The sequence below is a fragment of the Oncorhynchus mykiss genome, chromosome 31, assembly GCF_013265735.2.
Source record: "Oncorhynchus mykiss isolate Arlee chromosome 31, USDA_OmykA_1.1, whole genome shotgun sequence".
NCBI classification, from domain to species: domain Eukaryota; kingdom Metazoa; phylum Chordata; class Actinopteri; order Salmoniformes; family Salmonidae; genus Oncorhynchus; species Oncorhynchus mykiss.
The window spans coordinates 35,812,607-35,832,827 of record NC_050571.1 but is presented as its reverse complement, the minus strand read 5'-3'; the positions used below and the strand labels follow the sequence as shown (position 1 = coordinate 35,832,827).

Genomic DNA, 20,221 nt, shown 5'->3' with positions numbered 1-20,221 from the left:
GTAAGTGTAATATCTTGCGTGGAAGTATACTCACTGGCCGTTTTCAGCCTGGAGCAGCTGGTTACATGTCCAGCCCCGCCTCTTGAGTGCGCCACTCGCTGCGTGCGGTTGATCTGTATCTTCCGCCCGTGGTTTGTCGTATACTTGTGTTTCGTTAGCGTTACACTACTACTTTGTGCATCAATTAGTATGGTGGCTCTTGTTGCCACAAACTGTAATTTACCTTAAACAACTTGGCTACTGGCTTGTTCAATGTGTGTGTATGTTGTGAATTGCTTTAACATGCTGCTCCCCGCGCTGTTGGTGCAGGTTCTCTGCTAATTACGCTGCAGTTTTTATTTTCTTGTTCTTTTCCCTGCAGAGTAAGAGTATCGTAGTGGGCTTTCCACTATGTTGAGACATTAACTTTAGAGTTCCTTAAAGGAGGTACTCCATCATATGGTGCTGTTTTTACTGCTTGGATATTAAACCGGCTAGGTAATATTGCAGTTGGCGAAAAACCAAAAAATGAATCCAATCCATTACCTTGTTGCTGTTTTTTTTTTGTTTTTTTGTCTGCCTGCTTTTCCCACACGGGTCTTCCCTGTTCTTTTTCACAGCTACTGGGTAATTTATCCCTCACCGGCTTCCTATTCCTTCAAGCGGGTCACGACAAGCTCTCTCAGGGCGGCGTTCCCCTGCTCCGTGGCCTTGTTGGCTTGGCTGAGTTTATGGCTTATATTTGTGACCGGTGTGATGGTGGCATCCCCCTGGGGTTCCGCATACCTTATGTATGCACTGCCTTGGTTTGAGCCACACAGAAAGGGTGGTGGAGCGCACTACCTATTTTGTGTGGTGTTGTGGCCTCCAATCTGGTGCGATTGTTGGCCATGCGCGAGTGGGTCGGCCAGGCTCGGGCTCAGCCTGGGGACGAGCTCCCTCCCTCCCTCAGGAGTGGTGCGTCAGTGAGCTGTAAGTCCCTCTACTGGGCCCAGTACCCCTCCCAGGAAGCATGGCTGGGGGCACCACAGGCAGAGCCCATCTGCTGACAGTTCTGTACGGAGGCAGGAGTAGGACCGCTGGGTCCACCTTGAACGGAGGGCGCATGCCCTGCGTCAGGAGGTTGATAGCGTCGATGGTGACGGCAGCTGTTCCCTGTGATAGGCTGTTAATGGGGGACGATGCCGGCACTGTTCAACACCGTGAGCGGGGCTGACAGGCAATCAGAAGCCGGCAGCGGGGCTTGTACACCATGTACCAGGTCCCTCTAGCACCAACTAAATCTGTTAGGGATATACCAATATATTGGAGTGATCCAATATAGTGAAACATAACGAAGGTTACGTATGTAACCACGGTTATGTGAGCTATATGGATTGCTCCAATCCTCTACAGTGCCAGAGGGTTGCCAAACAACAACCCAATGATCTGGATGCAATCAATTAGATTTCAACAAAATAATGTTTCACGAATGCTAATCTTATCTGTTTCTAACAGAAACTGTTTCAGAACAGTCTGAGACGGTGGAGGTCAATCCTCTTGTGCTTTTTGAGTTGGAACAACCCACTGAAAAATATGGAACTGTGGTACTAACAGCTGGTCAAGTGAAGCACTTATTTGAGGCCATGAACTTTCAAACTGAAGTTACACAACCACGTTCTTCATCAATAAATTTGATTAGCAAGTGTTTTAGGTCAAGTTTGAGTGTTGGTTTTAATGCTTTTCCCCTCTGCTTTTACATCCAATTGTATTTATCCCCAATGCAAAGGACCAATATTCCCCCCACTTGTTTGACTGTACCCAAAGCCTAACCTCACTCAACTCACTCCCTCCCTGTTCTTCTGGTGGACATAACCACAACATTTCCCCCATTTTTACTTCAGCAGGAGCAGAACCCGTACCCCACCACAACACACGGAACCGGCAACGCCATGGCGCCCCAGCCGGGGGGGCCCGGTAACGGCCTGGCAAGTAACCATGGTAACGCAGCCTACCTGTCGGGGCAGGCAGCGGTGGCGGCGGCGCTGAAGCAGCAGCAGCAACAGCAGCAGCTGATGGAGCAGCAGAAACAGTTTCTACTGGGCCAGAGGCAGCAGCAGATCATGGCCCAACAGGTAAATGCCTGGGGTCATGTACTGCAGGTTCTTGGGTACTTAGTATGAATAATTTGGGTAAAATCCAAACACAGGCGTTGTGGCTTATTCACATAACTGGTTTCAACTTTTCCTATGACTACCAGCATGCTGAGTCAATACAGGATCTGTCTATGCTACCTGTCTGGACTTGCTAGTGCTGCATAGCCCTGAGTAAGCAGTATTCTACATGGTATTTATTTCTAACATAAACACAAGGGGGCGCCATTTGTCTGCATGTATTGTGAATTGTTAGATACTACTGCATTGTTGAAGCTAGGAACACAAGCATTTTGCTACACCTCCAATAACGTGTATGTGACCAATAAGATTCGTTTTGTAGAAGTGGCTTATGACAGTTTCGCAGTAGGTGCTTTTATCTCTGCTTCGTCTAAAAGAGAATGTATGGGTAGGAACGTTAGTCATGTGTATATGCATGACATGTGCATTCTCTATGTATGGTTTCTGTGTTTCAGGAGAAGCAGCGTCTGCAGCAGGAGCAGCAGCTCCAGAGGCACCTGACCCGGCCCCCTCCCCAGTACCAGGACCAACAGAACCAGCAACCTGGAGCACAGAATCCCTTCCAGCAGCAGCAGGTCGCCCAGTTTATAGGTAAATAAGACCCCACGTCACCAGCGTTTACCCCTAATGTAGCATGGGCCCTCCAGCCCCATCAGACCTGGGCCCTCCAGCCCCATCAGACCTGGGCCCTCCAGCCCCATCAGACCTGGGCCCTCCAGCCCCATCAGACCTGGGCCCTCCAGCCCCATCAGACCTGGGCCCTCCAGCCCCATCAGACCTGGGCCCTCCAGCCCCATCAGACCTGGGCCCTCCAGCCCCATCAGACCTGGGCCCTCTAGCCCCATCAGACCTGGGCCCTCTAGCCCCATCAGACCTGGGCCCTCTAGCCCCATCAGACCTGGGCCCTCTAGCCCCATCAGACCTGGGCCCTCTAGCCCCATCAGACCTGGGCCCTCTAGCCCCATCAGACCTGGGCCCTCTAGCCCCATCAGACCTGGGCCCTCTAGCCCCATCAGACCTGGGCCCTCTAGCCCCATCAGACCTGGGCCCTCTAGCCCCATCAGACCTGGGCCCTCTAGCCCCATCAGACCTGGGCCCTCTAGCCCCATCAGACCTGGGCCCTCTAGCCCCATCAGACCTGGGCCCTCTAGCCCCATCAGACCTGGGCCCTCTAGCCCCATCAGACCTGGGCCCTCTAGCCCCATCAGACCTGGGCCCTCTAGCCCCATCAGACCTGGGCCCTCTAGCCCCATCAGACCTGGGCCCTCTAGCCCCATCAGACCTGGGCCCTCTAGCCCCATCAGACCTGGGCCCTCTAGCCCCATCAGACCTGGGCCCTCTAGCCCCATCAGACCTGGGCCCTCTAGCCCCATCAGACCTGGGCCCTCTAGCCCCATTAGACCTGGGCCCTCCAGCCCCATTAGACCTGGGCCCTCCAGCCCCATTAGACCTGGGCCCTCCAGCCCCATTAGACCTGGGCCCTCCAGCCCCATCAGACCTGGGCCCTCCAACTCTGTTGCTGGAGGGGAAAAAAAACAACCCTCCAGTAGGTTTTTAATCAAACCCCAGTTGTAACAAACCTGATTCAGCTAATCAACCAGCTAATTCAAATCTAATCATCAAGCTTTGATGATTTGAATCAGCTTTGTAGTGTTAGGGCAAAACCAAAATGTGCATCCCTCGGGTCCCGAAGACCGAGTTTTGGAATTGCCGGGTTAGGGATAAGAGTGTGATTTTTGGAACAGGTATACATACACCTCAGCCACAGCCAAACTCTATACCAGTGCTTACACTTCCATTTCAATTGAATAGGAACCCTTTGGAAATGTTTGGTTGTGTGGGAGGTTTACTCAAATGATGTGACTCACACAGAACAACTCTTTGTTTGACAGTAAACAAATAAACCTCACAAGTGCAAATGTTGCTTTCGGGGGAATCATTTGAATGGCAAACTAGTAGTAATAGGGTCTAACGTGTTCTCCCGTCTCTAAATACATTTGCCCATTTGTTCCGTGTCTTTAGAGAGAACTGCTGTCTCAATGGTTGCGTTCCTTGCCTCCTTTGATTCTCTAATGGCATGAAAATAATGTGGTTGACCTTGTCGATTGCTATCTGCATTCATGAAAGAATGGTGATGGAGACATGGAGCCGTTTTAAGAATATTGAGAGACAGATTTGGTCTTCTATAATGAGCGTATTAATTAAGATGGCATATTCCATAAGGATTACACATTTTTATAATTCAAAGGTTAACTTTTCAGTTTTATTGTGACTCAAAGCTTATTTTGCTTCTCCCTGCAGGCTCTTCTCAGCCAATGGTCAACGTTGGCTCGCTGGGGGGCCCCGCCCCCGTAGCTCAGCGAATGTTCCCCCAGACACAACAAGGCATGATGGGCATGACCATGGGCCAACAGGGAGGTGGTGGCCCCACACCTGGTGCCCTCCCTGCTGCCAGCCAGGCCGACATGAGCCTCTCCTCTTGCGGGGGCGTTATGGACTCTGCCTTACAGCAGCAGGTACTCTACAGTAACATGAACATGCACCCCTCCCAGCAAAGTTCAATGCAGAGGCAGCCCGTAGGCAACATGGGCGCCCCCTACAGACAGAACATGCTAGCCCAGCAGCAGCACCTCAAAAACCAACCCAACGCCGCCCTGCTGAAACAGCAGCAGCAGTTAGCCAGACTACCCGGCTCCATGCCCAGTGGAAACATGCCCAACACCATGCAGAGTGCCCAGAGCCAAGCCTGGCAGCAGCACCAGGTCATGCAGCAAGCCATGGGTGCCCAGCAAACTCCTTCCAGCAATGGCGGTCTCCCGCCCAATTCCTTTGTCAACTCCAACGCCTTCCACATGCAGCAGCAGACCCGCATGCCCAACAAGATGCCTGTTGGCAACACCCCCTTCGGCGCCAATGCCAACGGCAGGCCCATGGCCGCCATGAACCCTGCCCAGCAACAGATGATGCAGCAGGCCCAGCAAAGGACTGCAGCCAACCCCCAAGTTTCCCTTGAGCAGCCCTTAGGGCAAGTCTTACCCAATCAGCAACAGACTCAGCAACAGCAGGGTTCCCAAGGCCAAGGGGTGTTACCGGACCTGGGGGCCTTCAGTCAGCCGCAGGGGGGGCGTTCGGTCAGCCAGGGGCTCCAGTGCAGCCAGCAGGGCTACCAGATCAACAGAACTGCCAACCAACAGCAGCAGCAGTTGCCGTTTGGCTACAACACTGGATCAGGGGCTAGCAGTCTGCCCAGCTTCCCTGGGGAGGGTGACCTGGTGGATTCTCTGCTGAAAGGACAGAGCACGCAGGAGTGGATGGATGATCTGGATGAGATCGTTCACCTTTTCCGATCAGTAGATTAAGACTGAAAGGACAAAGAGCCACTTCAGACAATTGGGACTTCAGACGATGAGTTGAGAGTGAAAGTTGGTGTATTAGTTCCAAGCCAATTGCCAATGAAATGCAGGAACAGCGAGGGTTAGTAATGGAATTCTGTTACTGTTCTGACAATGCTAGGAGACTGTAATTCTCAGTATTTTGTGTACTGTGAATATACAGTACACAAGGCGTATATAATGTTAAGAGAATTAGTGATGGTGCGCAGGGCCAAAACCCGTGTGATTCCTATTGGAGTATATATTTTTTTTTTCTTCCCAGGACTCGAAGACGTATAGAGTACTCTACTACTACTACTACTACTACTACTGAACCTGTGGCTCAGTACTAAACCACTGAATCAAGGGTGAACCGAATGCTCCACACATACACACACAGCCTCTTCTGCTTTGTTTGAAGTTGCAGCCTTCAATGCAAATATATGCTCGGTGTAGCAGAGGTGAGCTAGTAATACATTCCCCCCTATGTAAAAGGTTTGTGGTAATACACAAGAGTTTTTGTTCACGGTCTGCTCATAAGTAGACCTGTGCCATTTCTCCTCTACTCTCAAACCAATGACTAGGTGAGCTAAAGAAACTCAACTGTGGTGGCCATATTTGTTTGGTTAGCCAGTGTCCGTTTGTTGCTAAGTGGGGACCCATATGTTGAACTGTCTGAAGTCTTTGATTTGGAGACCAGACTGTTTCTCCGTTTTAGAGTTGTGCAATTACCCCCAATGTAGGTAGGTTTCAAATGTAAAGTGACAAATGGGGACCTTGTCCCCACATCTCACACATACACTTTTGAGTGATTCTTGTATCATGTTTCTAAAATGGTCTCCCTTTAGGTTCCTTACCATGTTTGACCAGTTTACACACTAAAATCACTGTCTTTATTAAACATCCAGCCCACTGTAATTTCAATAACCAAGCTAAAAGAGAAGATAATGTACAGATTTGTCTTTAGTCATGCAGCTTTTATTTTATGTTAGTGGAAATGATTGCCTTAAGACACATTGCAGCCATTATTTTTTGCCATAACCTTGAATGACAATACAGCCTACAGAGTTGGGATATTAGATTTTTTTAAATTCCATCCTTGTTTGTGTCAGGGGATACTTGTAAATTTGTATATTTGTTTTGTATGCATTTCCTATTGTTTTTGCCGAAGATATAGCTTATTTTTATATGTATATTGCAGCTGATTTTTGTAAGTATTTTATACTTTTAATATGGTTCTCTGTAAAACAAGAGTATTATGTGAATATAGTTCTTTAGAAACGGACTCTGCGTTTTGTATTTTTGTGCATGCTTGAATTCTAACTAGCTAGCATTACAGTATTAATATTAGGTGCCAACGTAAGTAAAATCCTGTCCAACATTGGATTCACATTGTTATCACATTACAGTTAATCATGATGTGATGGTTGATTACTTTCTTCCATCTGTTTTCTTGTCCTTGTAATTATTTTTGCATCAAGTAGCACAGGAAAGGGGAGCTCCACTCTTCGGGGGCCTGACGGACAAGTCGACACTTTTGCCCTAGTTGACACACACCTGACTCCAAGTATCAAAAGATCAAGGTGTTTAACCAGATGTAATGGCTAGGGCTGGGCAAATGTGTGACTGACACTAATCAGGCCCCTGAGGGCTACTCATCCCTGATATGGCATAGGATCTATGCCGATATCATAGCTAGACATGCAGTGTATTTGCACCCCTTAACTTTTTCCACATTTTGCTACATTACAGCCTTATTCGAAAATTTGTTAAATTGTTTTTTCCCCCTCAATCTACACTCAAAACCCCATAAAGACAAAGTAAAAATAGGGTTCTTGGTCACCTCCCTGACCAAGGCCCTTCTCCCCCGAATGCTCAGTTTGTCCAGGCGGCCAGCTCTAGAAAGAGTTGGTGGTTCCAAACTCATTCCATTGAATAATGATGGAGGGCACTGTGATCTTGGGGACCTTCAATGCTGCAGGCATTTTTTCGGTATCCTTCATTGTGCCTCAACACAATCCTGTCTCGGGGCTCTACGGACAATTCCTTCGACCTCATGACTTGGTTTTTGCTCTGACATGCACTGTCAACTGTGGGGCCTTTTATGGACAGGTGTGTGCCTTTACAAATCACGTCCAATCAATTTAGTTTACGACATATGGACTCAATCAAGTTGTAGAAACATCTCAAGGATGATCAATGTAAAGAGGATGCATCTGAGCTCAATTTCGAGTCTCATAGCAAAGGGTCTGAATACTTATGTAAATAAGGTATTTCTATTAATACATTTGCAAAAACTTAATTTCGCTTTGTTTATTATGGGGTATTGTGTGTAGATTGAGGATTTTTAATTAATCAATTTTAGAATAAGGCGGTAACAAAGTGGAACAAGTCAAAGGGTCTGAATACTTTCCGAATGCACTGTACGTGGACTCATGAAACAGCCTGCTCCTGGACCATTGCACTTGCACAACATGCAATTCAATCATGTATGGCTATCATGTGCGTCCAATTCTTCAAAAGTTAACGGATTTGGATTTTGGCAATAGGTTAGGATTAATTGTTAGAATTGGGTTTTTCAAAATGTAAAAATGAGATGCTGATCCCCTGGATAGGAATTCATATTTGGTAGTCTAATCTGACCTTTCAATCAGGATTAAATTATGTTTTTGCATTTTTCAAAACTTAAGGTACTGATTAGGATAGTTTTGAAGCTGAAATTCAGGATGATCTTGATCCCACTTGAAGGGTGGATTCAGGGTGTACGTAGAAGGGTGAAAGGCACAACAACCAAGAAATGTCCGACTAAAGTGAAGTTAAAAATATATAATTACTTTCTTACATCTGATAACTAAATGTTTATTATGTTAAATTGACCGCAGTATAAGTATGTGGTCAGTTGCTAGGCTACATTTAAGAAGTTTCAAATGTGTGTACTTTTTAAGTGATATACAGGCACTTAAAAAAAAAAATCAAATTACCTTTATTTGTGTAGTTTACACTATCTTTCCCTATGACAGTGTAGAAGTAGTACCATAACCTGTCCGGTTGAGGGCAAGGCGTAAGTAATCCTGTTCAAAGCTCTGAAAAGCTGTATTATGTGATCTTGATATTGTGGTATCTGGATCAGAATGAGACGATTTTATTAACAGCCACATCGATCTGATCCTGGATAGCTTAAAAGAGGATTACAGAATCGAGATCATTCTGATCCAGAATAAAAGTTTTGCAATTTTTCTTTTTTAAATCACCCCTGGTTACCAACAGAAGTATCCCATTAGATAATAAATTGCCCTAATGATAAAGGCAACTCAAATCAGGAAGTTGCCGCCTCTCCCCTGAGTTGACACCTAATGGTTACTCAGTCAGAGAAACAGTTTGCATCTGAACACCAGGTTGAAAGGAGAGTCACTTTTAGCTCGAAGACATGCTGGATCAGGTAGTGCTCATTGCAGGAGTAACGGTGTTGGGCGTGTTAGAGCAAGGTAAGTTGATCATATTTTCTTTCTATAAAAAGTGCTGTGCTTTTATGATAAACCTGTGGTCATTATCATAGTTCTAGTAATTAAGTGAACTTGTATTACAATGTATGTAACATTGTAAATGTTAACCTGTGGCAGAAAATGCATATCTTATCAAAATATCTGATCCTTTTGAGTGTTGGTACAATTTCCTTGTCAAGAAGTGTGTGGGGAAACTATTTTTCAGATTTTTATAGCATGGATTTTGTGATGTGTGTTTTTGTTGTAGCTTACTTCTCTCTACAGGTGATTTACGCCAGACGCAAGTACTCTGTCTCCCCACCCAGCACCTCAGGGCCTCCAGAGTTTGAGAGAGTCTTCAGAGCTCAGTACGTCTGCTAGATCTGAAATGACAAATGTCTGCAATTAATACCGATTTCTTTACTTCATTTCCCCAAATATAATTGTAGTATTAAGTTGTCCTTCACCTGCACTCAGAAATTGATGACACTTGATAAATATCCCCCACTACTTAGCGGGTGACATGCAGATGTAACCGATGTTAATCGTGCTCTCCTTGAGTTGTTTATTAGTTCGAAGAAATCACCCCAGCCAGTGGTCCCAGTTGAGCGTTATTTATTATCTGTGATTTAAATAGGAAACAGCACGTTAGTTGTGCAGGGCTTAATGATGTTGATGGCTGTCGATGGTCAAATCTGTGGCATGATAACAACCGTGTTAGCAGTGAGTTTGTGACTATTACATCGGTGCATGCTAGCTAGCTAACACACTTATTTATATACATCAATCATATGCCACATCCCAGAAAGCCCGTCAGTCCCTAACAGGTACATATACCCACATGTATAAATCAGGAATGTACAGGAAACGTGTACACATTGTAAAATTATTAAAATAGAATACAGTTTTCAGAACGTGACTTACCCCTTCCATTTAAAAAAAAACGTTTATTCCAGAAACGGAAAATATGTATTCATATTCATCAATAAGTCGATACTGTTGCTCAAACATTCATAATTTGTATACATTAATTTTCTTTAAAAAAAAGATTCTCAGGTACTTGTGTACTTTTATAGCCAGAGTTATGAAAGTAGCGCTCATGAGCCAAAAGTGGTACCCGAAAATGGTGTACTACATCATACATGTGTAGCATGTCATTGCCCTGCCTCTCGCTCTGCTGTGTGTGCAACCTTACTAGCTGTCACTCAAATGGAGAGGGCCCGAAGCTCAGAACTCTAATTGCTTGGGGGCTGGCCCATGTAGATGGAAAAGGGTTAGAAAAACAGTCTTTCAAATGAGGGATTTCGTGGCTAATTGAGGTAAAAATAGTAATTCTGCTCATAGATTATCTCATGTTTATAAACTGGATGGTCAGAGGCCTTGAATGCTGATTGGCTGACAGCCATGGTATATCAGACCATATACCACAGGTATGAGAGAACATACATTTTTACTCCTCTAATTACATTGGTAACCAGTTTATAATAGCAATAAGGCATCTCAGGGAGGTTGGTGGTATATGACCAATATACCATGGCTAAGGGATGTGTCCAGGCACTCCGTGTTGCGACGTGCAATATACCACACTCCTACCCCTTGCATTACATGTTCATACTGGTGAGACCTGACATTCGCGATCTCCCCATGTCTGCAAGCGGGGCCAATAACAACCCCTTATGGTCATTGGAATTGAACCAACCAAAAAGAGTGCTTGAATATTAAAAACTTAGCAGAATTAACTTCTCAGGGTTAATGAACTGAACTTCAATTAAAATACTCAGTCTGTACCCAGAGTTTGTAAGGTTCTGGGGGAAATGAAACAGACCAGTCAAAAATAGTCAGTGACTTTTATTCTCGAGAGCTATCCTTATCATTTCCGGTACATTGGTCTAAATACCTCACATTTCATCAGAAATGTCCCTCAGATACAATGGCATGTGCTACGGGTGGGTGCTGCTATGGTGACCAGTGAGCTGAGATAAGACGGGGCTTTACCTAGCAAAGACTTATAGATGACCTGGAGCCAGTGGGTTTGGTGACGAATATTAAGCGAGGGCCAGCAGTGGCAGTGGTGGGTAGTATATGGGGCTTTGGTGACAACGTATGGCACTGTGATCCAATTTGCTGAGTAGAGTGTTGGAGGCTATTTTGTAAATGACATCGCCAAAGTCGAGGATTGGCAGGATAGTCAGTTTTACAAGGGTGTGTTTGGCAGCATGAGTGAAGGATGCTTTGTTGCGAAATAGGAAGCCGATTCTAGATTTAATTTTGGATTGGTGATGTTTAATGTGAGTCTTGAAGGAGAGTTTACAGTCTAACCAGACACCTAGGTATTTGTAGTTGTCCACATATTCTAAGTCAGAACCGTCCAGAGTAGTGATGCGGACAGGTGCGGGCAGCGATTGGTTGAAAAGCATGCATTTAGTTTTACTTGCATTTAAGAGCAGTTGGAGGCCACGGAAGGAGAGTTGTATGGCATTGAAGCTCGTCTGGAGGTTAGTTATTAACATTGTCCAAAGAAAGGCCAGAAGTATACAGAATGGTGTCGTCTGCATAGATGTGGATCAGAGAATCACTAGCAGCTAGAGCGAAATTGTTGATGTGTACAGAGAAAATAGTCTGTCTGAGAATTGAACCCTGTGGCACCCCATAGAGACTGCCAGAGGTCCAGACAACAGACCCTCCGATTTGACATACTGAACTCTGTCTGAGAAGTAGTTGGTGAACCAGGCGAGGCAGTCATTTGAGAAACAATGGCTGTTGAGTCTGCTGATAAGAATGTGGCTATTGACAGTCTCGAAAGCCTTGGCCAGGTCAATGAAAACAGCTGCACAGTATTGTCTCTTATCGATGGCGGTTATATCGTTTAGGACTTTGAGCGTGGCTGAGGTGCACCCATGATCATGGTATTTGCCAGACTCAGCCAGTGATGTAGTAGAGGGTAAACGCCGTTTACACACTTTTTATTTTATTTTGTTAATTATCATTTACCCACTTATTATTGCGTTCCCAGCTTTGATCAACGCTCAGAAGCCTTCTTGATCTGACAAACTGACAAACACTGTATAGGTAGAGCTCTGCAAACGAGTGGAGCCATCTGCTCGTTATGTAGGCCGTCATTGTAAATAAATAAGAATGTGTTCTTAACTGACTTGCCTAAATAAAGGTTCATTTTTTTATATTTTTTTTAGTAAGCCTGCTCCCCCGGATTTTCCTTGTTAGCGTCGCATTCATTCACTACTCTGCCCAACGAGAAATTCCGACCACGACATAAACGGATGTTAAAAATAACTAACTACCTTATTCCAGACCAGTGTGGGAAAGTAGCAGTGAGACGCCGCTGACAGTGGGAATTTTTTTAGCCTCCCTCGACTCTTGCCGTGTCAACATACTTCCCCCAAACAAAAGCATTGACTCTCGGAAAATGAGTGTACAACACTCTAGTCAGTCTACCTAGTTAGGTAGCTCAAGGACTCTATTGTTACCTCGCTAGCTAACGTTACCTGGCTATGACTAGCTGGTTAGAAGGATGCAGTTGTAAGCTAACGTTGAACGGTGCCTGGCCTCAGCAGGAGCAGTTGACTGAAATTAAGTTAGCTAGCTAAAATCAAAAGATGGGCTATACATTGTCGTAACAAAACACATTTTCTTTCTAGCGAGTAGTGAGACAATGGTGAGTCGGGCTGCAATGGAGGAAAATGAGACACAGAGGAAGCATTGAAGCAAGCAGGGAGAGAGGTTAGTTGTACAGTGGTTTTATTTAACTTGGCATGTCAGTTAAGAACACATTTGTATTTACAATGACGGCCTACCAAAAGGCCTCTTGCGGGGACAGGGGCTGATATTAAAAATACAGGACAAAACACACATCACGACAAGAGACAACACTACATGGCGACCTAAGACATTATTTGGCACCGACAACAGCAAAGGGCAAGAAGGTAGAGACAATACATAACGCGAAGCCGCCACAATTGTCAGTGCCCATGGTTGAGTCGGAATGAAGAAATTGAGATCAAACTGTCCCGTATTGAGTGTTTGTTCCAGTCGCTAGCTGCAGCGAACTGAAGACGAGTGACCCAGGAAAGTGTGCGCTTTGGGGACTTTTAACAGAATGGGTCCCATGTGGGGTCCCCTAAAATTTAAATAGGGTTTCCTGAGAGAATATTTTATTTTATCAAACACATGAACTTGTTTCTCTTCAAATGGGTATAGAATGCATCATTTTAGAGGGCCCTTTACGCTGTCGGTAATTCACTTTCATGACATGTTGGGACAGCCTGTGGGACCTAAAAATCTCGTGTGAAATAAAGACAATTTCATGTACACTGAAAAAAATATAAACGCAACATGCAACAATTTCAAAGATTTTACTGTTTACAGTTCATATAAGGAAATCAGTCAACATCAATACTGACTTACCATCATGTATGTAGTAAACAAGTAGTGAAACGCATTGAGTAGAACTTGTAAGGTGATGATGAATAGTAACAATAATAATCATGAGGTTGTGGCGATATAATGCCATCTGGTGGCGACTAGAAACTTGCATGGGAGGAGCTATTACAACTTGATGGTCCTTGAAAATAAATATTAGTACTTGAAAGTCCTTGAATTTGACTTGCAACTGTCTGTTCGAACCCAGGAATATTTACCCAAATACATTGCAAGATAATTTGGTCAAGAAAAATGTTATCAGAAATGGCATGCCCAAAAGCAACCGCATTTGCCACCTCGGTCAAGAAAAATGGATTTAATGTTTGCCTAAAAGCTGCCGCATTTGTAGAATTGCCCATATGTGCTTGCTATGTATTTTTCAATGGTTCTTGGCTCTTGGACGGATTTTTGTGTTTTGTTTCTTTAGAGCCAACTGCTCTGAATATTTCCCAATCTTCATCATCATCCTATGGGTGTCTGGACTCTTCTTCAGCCAAGGTAGGCACCCAAAATACATTCTCTGCTGCTTCAGTGCACCCACAGAGCCCCATGCCTTTTCTGACAATTTCACTGAATGTTTTTATAGTGACTTCCTCTTTGAGTCAAGTTGACTCCCATTGAGGAAATGAAAAGAAGATTTTATGTTTGACGACAGGCAGATGGGCAAAAGATACACTGCTCAAAAAAAATAAAGGGAACACCAAAATAACACATCCTAGATCTGAATGAATGAAATATTCTTATTAAATACTTTTTTCTTTGCATAGTTGAATGTGCTGACAACAAAATCACACAAATTATCAATGGAAATCAAATTATCAAATCATGGAGGTCTGGATTTGGAGTCACACTCAAAATGAAAGTGGAAAACCACACTACAGGCTGATCCAACTTTGATGGAATGTCCTTAAAACAAGTCAAAATGAGGCTCAGTAGTGTGTGTGGCCTCCACGTGCCTGTATGACCTCCCTACAACGCCTGGGCATGCTCCTGAGGTGGCGGATGGTCTCCTGAGGGATCTCCTCCCAGACCTGGACTAAAGCATCCGCCAACTCCTGGACAGTCTGTGGTGCAACGTGGCGTTGGTGGATGGAGCGAGACATGATGTCCCAGATGTGCTCAATTGGATTCAGGTCTGGGGAACGGGCGGGCCAGTCCATAGCATCAATGCCTTCCTCTTGCAGGAATTGCTGACACACTCCAGCCACATGAGGTCTAGGATTGTCTTGCATTAGGAGGAACCCAGGGCCAACCGCACCAGCATATGGTCTCACAAGGGGTCTGAGGATGTCATATCTAATGGCAGTCAGGCTACCTCTGGCGAGCACGTGGAGGACTCGCCAGAGAAATGCCACCCCACACCATGACTGATCCACCGCCAAACGGGTCATGCTGGAGGATGTTGCAGGCTGCAGAACATTCTCCACTGCGTCTCCAGACTCTGTCACGTGCTTAGTGTGAACCTGCTTTCATCTGTGAAGAGCACAGGTCTCCAGTGGCGAATTTGCCGATCTTGGTGTTCTCTGGCAAATGCCAAACGTCCTGCACGGTGTTGGGCTGTAAGCACAACCCTCACCTGTGGACGTCGGGCCCTCATACCACCCTCATGGAGTCTGTTTCTGACCGTTTGAGCAGACGCATGCAAATTTGTGGCCTGCTGGAGGTCATTTTGCAGGGCTCTGGCAGTGCTCCTCCTTGCACAAAGGCGGAGGTAGCGGTCCTGCTGCTGGGTTGTTGCCCTCCTACGGCCTCCTCCACGTCTCCTGATGTACTGGCCTGTCTCCTGGTTGCGCCTCCATGCTCTGGACACTACGCTGACACACAGCAAACCTTCTTGCCACAGCTCGCATTGATTTTCCGTCCTGGATGCACTACCTGAGCCACTTGTGTGGGTTGTAGATTCCGTCTCATGCTACCACTAGAGTGAAAGCACCGCCAGCATTCAAAAGTGACCAAAACATCAGCCAGGAAGCATAGGAACTGAGAAGTGGTCTGTGGTCACCACCTGCAGAACCACTCCTTTATTGGGGGTGTCTTGCTAATTGCCTATAATTTCCACCTGTTGTCTATTCCATTTGCACAACAGCATGTGCAATTGATTGTCAATCAGTGTTGCTTCCTAAGTGGACAGTTTGATTTCACAAGTGTGATTGACTTGGAGTTACATTGTGTTTAAGTGTTCCCTTTTATTTTTTTGAGCAGTGTATATAAATATATGTTTTTACAAGATACTCTAATGATACCAATGTATCAAAAATAAAAAGCTAAATAATTTTGTATTGGATCTAGATGAAATACAGGTATTTTGTATATTCAAGCATTTTCTAACATGCCTTCACTGCAACAACATTCTCAGTAATGGGGGGGGGGAATGACTTGCTATAAATAACTGATATTTGGTTGTTTATCAACCTTAGCTGACTAAGTCGCTCTGGATAAGAGTGTCTGCTAAATGAACAAACTGTACATGTAAAAATGAACAATTGCAAAGCACACTGGGTATTTATTATTGGCCTTTGTTTTGGGGGAGGAGCTAATGAGAGTAATACTGAACATGCTTTGCAGGTGTTCATTTTAACATTTACGTTTTGGTCATTTAGCAGACACCCTTATCACACCATAGTGCAATTAGACTTCTGATACCGATGCCGGGACGCCACAATTGTGAGCCGCTGTAAAAAATGGTTATAGAAAACTATTTTGAAAATATACTAATCTTGTTACGAAATGCATTGGATTCTAGTTCAGGCCATTAACAAAAATGACATATTTCAAAAGCCATTAAATATGTATTTCAAATACATGTAACAGAAATACCGCCAATCTCTGACAGGCACGGTCTATTGACTTGGAATACAAATATAACCGATACATAGCCATTGATTCTTGAAGAGTATAACTTACAAATGTCTCATGAGCTTAGTTCAACTGTCTCACTCCATCACAACCCAATAAAATAAGCTTGTTTTACTCCATTGTTTGAAGTATGTAATTGTTAACAAACACTGTAAAGCCACAAAATATGATTAAAACTGTTCTTTTGATATCATGGATGGTCAGTCCTTGCATCCATAGCTCCATATATGAATTTGAGAGTGGTTTCTCCTGCCCCCATCCCTCAGCTGTTTACTGAAAGAAGTGGCGGAGTGACCGCTTTGTTGTTTTATTCCCAGATTTCCCTTTTAATTGCTAAATTATGATATTTTTTTCTTCATCACCTAGGTCTGTCAGCACTATGTGGACTCCTATACCTGTACGGGCGCTACCAGTACTTCAGGGGCTATGCTAAATCGGCACATGGACGGTAATGACCTATCGGTCTGTCCCCCGGGGCCTGTTCCTATAATTATGCCTCATTTCTTGGCATTGCAGATCATCGTTATGTTCCTTGGCATTACATGTCTGACATTAGATAATTGATTCTCAAGAAAGAGAGTAAGGAGTGATTTTCATTTTGAAGTATAGGGTCAGAATCATTGTTCCCTCATAATTAATAGCAGCAGGTGTCTTCTACATGTGGATACCAGAGCCTTCTTTTTGCAGAGTTGTCAAAATGGGGTGGTCTGTTTTCTATTATCTGAACATTTTCTCAACTGTCACTTTCCCTGTATCTGTCCCATAGGATTTTTTCTTTTTTTAGAAAAGTTGAATCTTGTATTCTGTACAAATTAATTTGGTTGTGTTTAGTCAATATACCAATATTCCAAACCAACGATATCAATAGTCATTGTTTCTTTATTATTATGCAATGCATTGCTGAGACTTTTATTTTCTCTTTCTTGCTCTTCCCAGACTAGCCCCTCTGTATTTCAGTGCCAAGGTTCTGTGGGTTCTGATTGGGTTCTCCGCCCTGGGGATTCTGGGTTCTATGTGTCGGTTCTACCTGGATCTGGACCTGAAGCAGCTCGCCAGCTCTGTCCTCGACCTAACTGAGGAAGAGGGTGGGGGACTATAAGGGATGAGCAGGAGGAGAAGCGCTTAAAGGAGAGATGATGGGATACACTGACAACTGTAGACAAGCTACCTTCATTTCCAAATCAAGACAACTAAATGGAATGGTTGATTGAAGTAGGGAAAGATGTGTTCCAACCTTGAGCTGCAGGTTTGAAATAATAGAAGTGTCCGGTCTAGGCCTATCGTAGGCTATTTTACCAACTGCTTGTGTGCCATTTAGATTAAGGTTACAGTCCCCCTAAACCAAGGCATGTTTCAGACTGAAATATGGAACAAAAACCATTGTTTTGATGGAAAAAAAACAGGGTAGGCCTATTCATTAATTAGTAAAGTTAGTTTCATCTTTTCCAAAAACCTGCAGTCCAAGTGATAGCTCATATCAAACACAGCCAAAAGAAAACACCTGCCAAATGTGGGTATCTAATGGTTAAGAAGGGAAACATTTAAGCTTTCTAATGCTGTTAACTGTATGTCTCATCTCATACTATTAAGTGGATTACTCATACTATTAAGCGAACAGTGATATTGATTTGAAAGAAGCACCTGTTTGGGTAGCGTGAGTCGCAGCTCAAATTGCGCTTGTAGTCCTTCATTTAGCAAACCACCTTGCAACTCCAGTAGGCCTAAGTGTTTTTCAATTTAGACAGAATATAGGCCTAAGCATTTTATTTAGTTGTCCAGTGTGCTGTCTGACTAGTGTGCTAGCTAGTCAGTGTGTTTAGTCTCATTAATTTGCCATGAGAAAAAGGCTTGTGGAAAAAGCAACTCCCTTGCTGTCATTATTGCAAAATAATAAAATGTAATCTTACTTCACTTGTCTACTATTAGGTTACTGTAGAAGGTTAAAAGTATATAAATTATCCACATGTCCTTATAAAATTAGCATGCAATTTTTTTAACTGAAAAAATGTGGTTAGACTGTCGTATGTGTGCTGATGCATCCAAACAATGTTAAAGCCCCATGCTTATTTTATTTTGAAATCATTGTATGTCTAAATCTGTTCATCTATTGAAAATAACTCAATATATTTATAATTTATTTCCCAGGGTCTCTTTTTGCCATTGAAATGTTCAGTCTGATATTGTGGGTGTGTTGATAAAAATGTAAAGATCTTTACATACTCAGCCCTGATTGGTGGCTAGAATCATCTAGACCAGGGATGGGCAACTGGTGCCCCAGCCCTCCCTTTGTAGGCCCGCGGACCAATTTCCAAAGACCAAAGAAAAGATTGTTGCGATCTAAACTTGCATTAATCATGGTTGAATTACCAAACATTTCTCTCCACTCAAATACAAAATGTGTAGAATTGCAGTAAGTTAGCTGTAAAACTGCAAATTTTTCTCTGCCCCATGGCAAAATGAGTAGAATTGCATGAAATTATTTATAAAATGGCTAAATCTTCTCTCCACTCAATTGCAAAATATGTAGATTTTCAGCAAACTTGCTTTAAAACTGCAAATTTTGCTTAGGGCCTCAATGGCTAGGGTCTGCTCTGACTGCATGTCTGGGTATGCAGACCCACGAGCCACTATGGCCTCCCATGATGAGTTCTAATTTTTTGTGGCCCTCACCCCCATCGAAGTTGCCCATCCCTGGTCTAGACTTTCTCTATCCTACCCCGCGTACCCATTCAAAGTAGGAGGATACACATGCAAATAAAAGATGACTGGTCATTGGTCAGAATAATCCAATTCTGATGTCATTATCTGGACCTAAAATGCCATCTCACCTAAAGAAAGATACTATACATTTTAACGATTAAATGAGCCAAATTCTGTGCATGTTAACTGACCATTTTATTTTGGGTAAGGTAAACAGATTTTTGATTGCACTGGGCCTTTAATGACAACACATGTATATTGTGTGAAATGGTTTTTGGAATCCCCTGTTTTCCATTGGTTATTTAGTTTATGTTGTATGGCCCAGTGATCTGTGCTGGATCTTAGTGTTAAACCTCAAGAAAAAAAAATCATTTGGATTACTGTTGATAATTGATATCTGCGCATCTGTAAATTTTTATTTGAAAATAATCTTTGGTGAGATGTTCATTTGCACTCATTTACTTTGTATTGAAATTGTGTCTTCATAAATAAAGCAACTAACTTTGTGAATGTTAAACATTAGTTATTCTATTTGTATTGAAGTTGGGTAGAAATTTGAAATAATTTGAGACCTATGCACATATGGAACACTAATGTGTTTGGGCTCCTCAAATCCTTCAGCTTTACCCGTTTGTCATTTGGGGACAATCTGATTTAGATTTAGGAAAAGACGATAACCACAGAGAGAACAGCATATGGTACCTTTTTAAAGACTTAATTGGAGATGGGGGGGGGGGGTTCAATTTAAGATGAGGGGATACAACACAGCTTCTGCTACATCTGGATAGTCTTCACAGTGGAGTAATACTATATTTATCCTGTATATAAATGTTACTTACCCTACATTATTCATCTCATATGCATACGTATATACTGTACTCTATATCAAATATGGACATTTTACATTGTTTGTAAGGGTTTGTTAAATTTGACTTGTTTTTGGATTTAAAAAAAATATTGCTTATTTCTGGTGGTTTTGACCCACATATTTGCAGTTGGACTGGCAGGTCACCTGTTCTTGGCTTGGCTAGCTGGCTAATTGTTTGTTTGTTTATTCAAATGATGCATCGACACTGGACCAGCTTTTTCGTTTGACCTGTCTGCTGGTTCCTGATCTTTTGAAATCATAGATTTGAAGAGTCCCCTGAAGCTTGAGAGGAATGGAAGATGCAGTGCTGAGGCAGAGGGCTCGTAGTGAGGACGACTGGCTATGACACTGTACTGTATGGGTGAGCTTTCTGGT

General features: G+C 43.7%; 2 protein-coding genes across 7 annotated transcripts in view; both read left to right on the top strand.

Annotated features, from left to right (window-relative positions):
* The window catches only part of maml1 (mastermind-like transcriptional coactivator 1), a 36,272-nt gene extending 29,390 nt beyond the window's left edge, over nt 1-6,882 (top strand). For 3 of the 5 annotated variants that reach the window (XM_021584078.2, XM_021584077.2, XM_021584074.2), the window contains 3 exons: nt 1,863-2,093; nt 2,588-2,723; nt 4,434-6,882. In XM_021584078.2, the coding sequence (XP_021439753.2) occupies nt 1,863-2,093; nt 2,588-2,723; nt 4,434-5,491 (1,425 nt within the window). In that variant the 3' untranslated portion in view covers nt 5,492-6,882. The remainder of the gene's footprint in view (nt 1-1,862; nt 2,094-2,587; nt 2,724-4,433) is intronic. The other 2 variants (XR_002470683.2, XM_021584075.2) reach the window with 2 other exon arrangements.
* Nucleotides 6,883-8,857: 1,975 nt separating this feature from the next.
* ltc4s (leukotriene C4 synthase) lies at nt 8,858-18,918 on the top strand. 2 transcript variants are annotated; one of them, XM_021584073.2, is made up of 5 exons: nt 8,858-8,988; nt 9,254-9,353; nt 13,850-13,920; nt 16,645-16,726; nt 17,215-18,918. In XM_021584073.2, exons 1-5 carry the CDS (start codon nt 8,931-8,933, stop codon nt 17,375-17,377), a joined length of 474 nt encoding a protein of 157 aa, XP_021439748.1. In that variant the 5' UTR covers nt 8,858-8,930; the 3' UTR covers nt 17,378-18,918. The 2 variants fall into 2 exon arrangements, 1 of the variants encoding a protein (XP_021439748.1); XR_002470681.2 differs by lacking the exons at nt 8,858-8,988; nt 9,254-9,353 and adding an exon at nt 12,019-12,723 and having other exon boundaries at nt 17,215-17,472.
* Nucleotides 18,919-20,221: the final 1,303 nt, after the last annotated feature.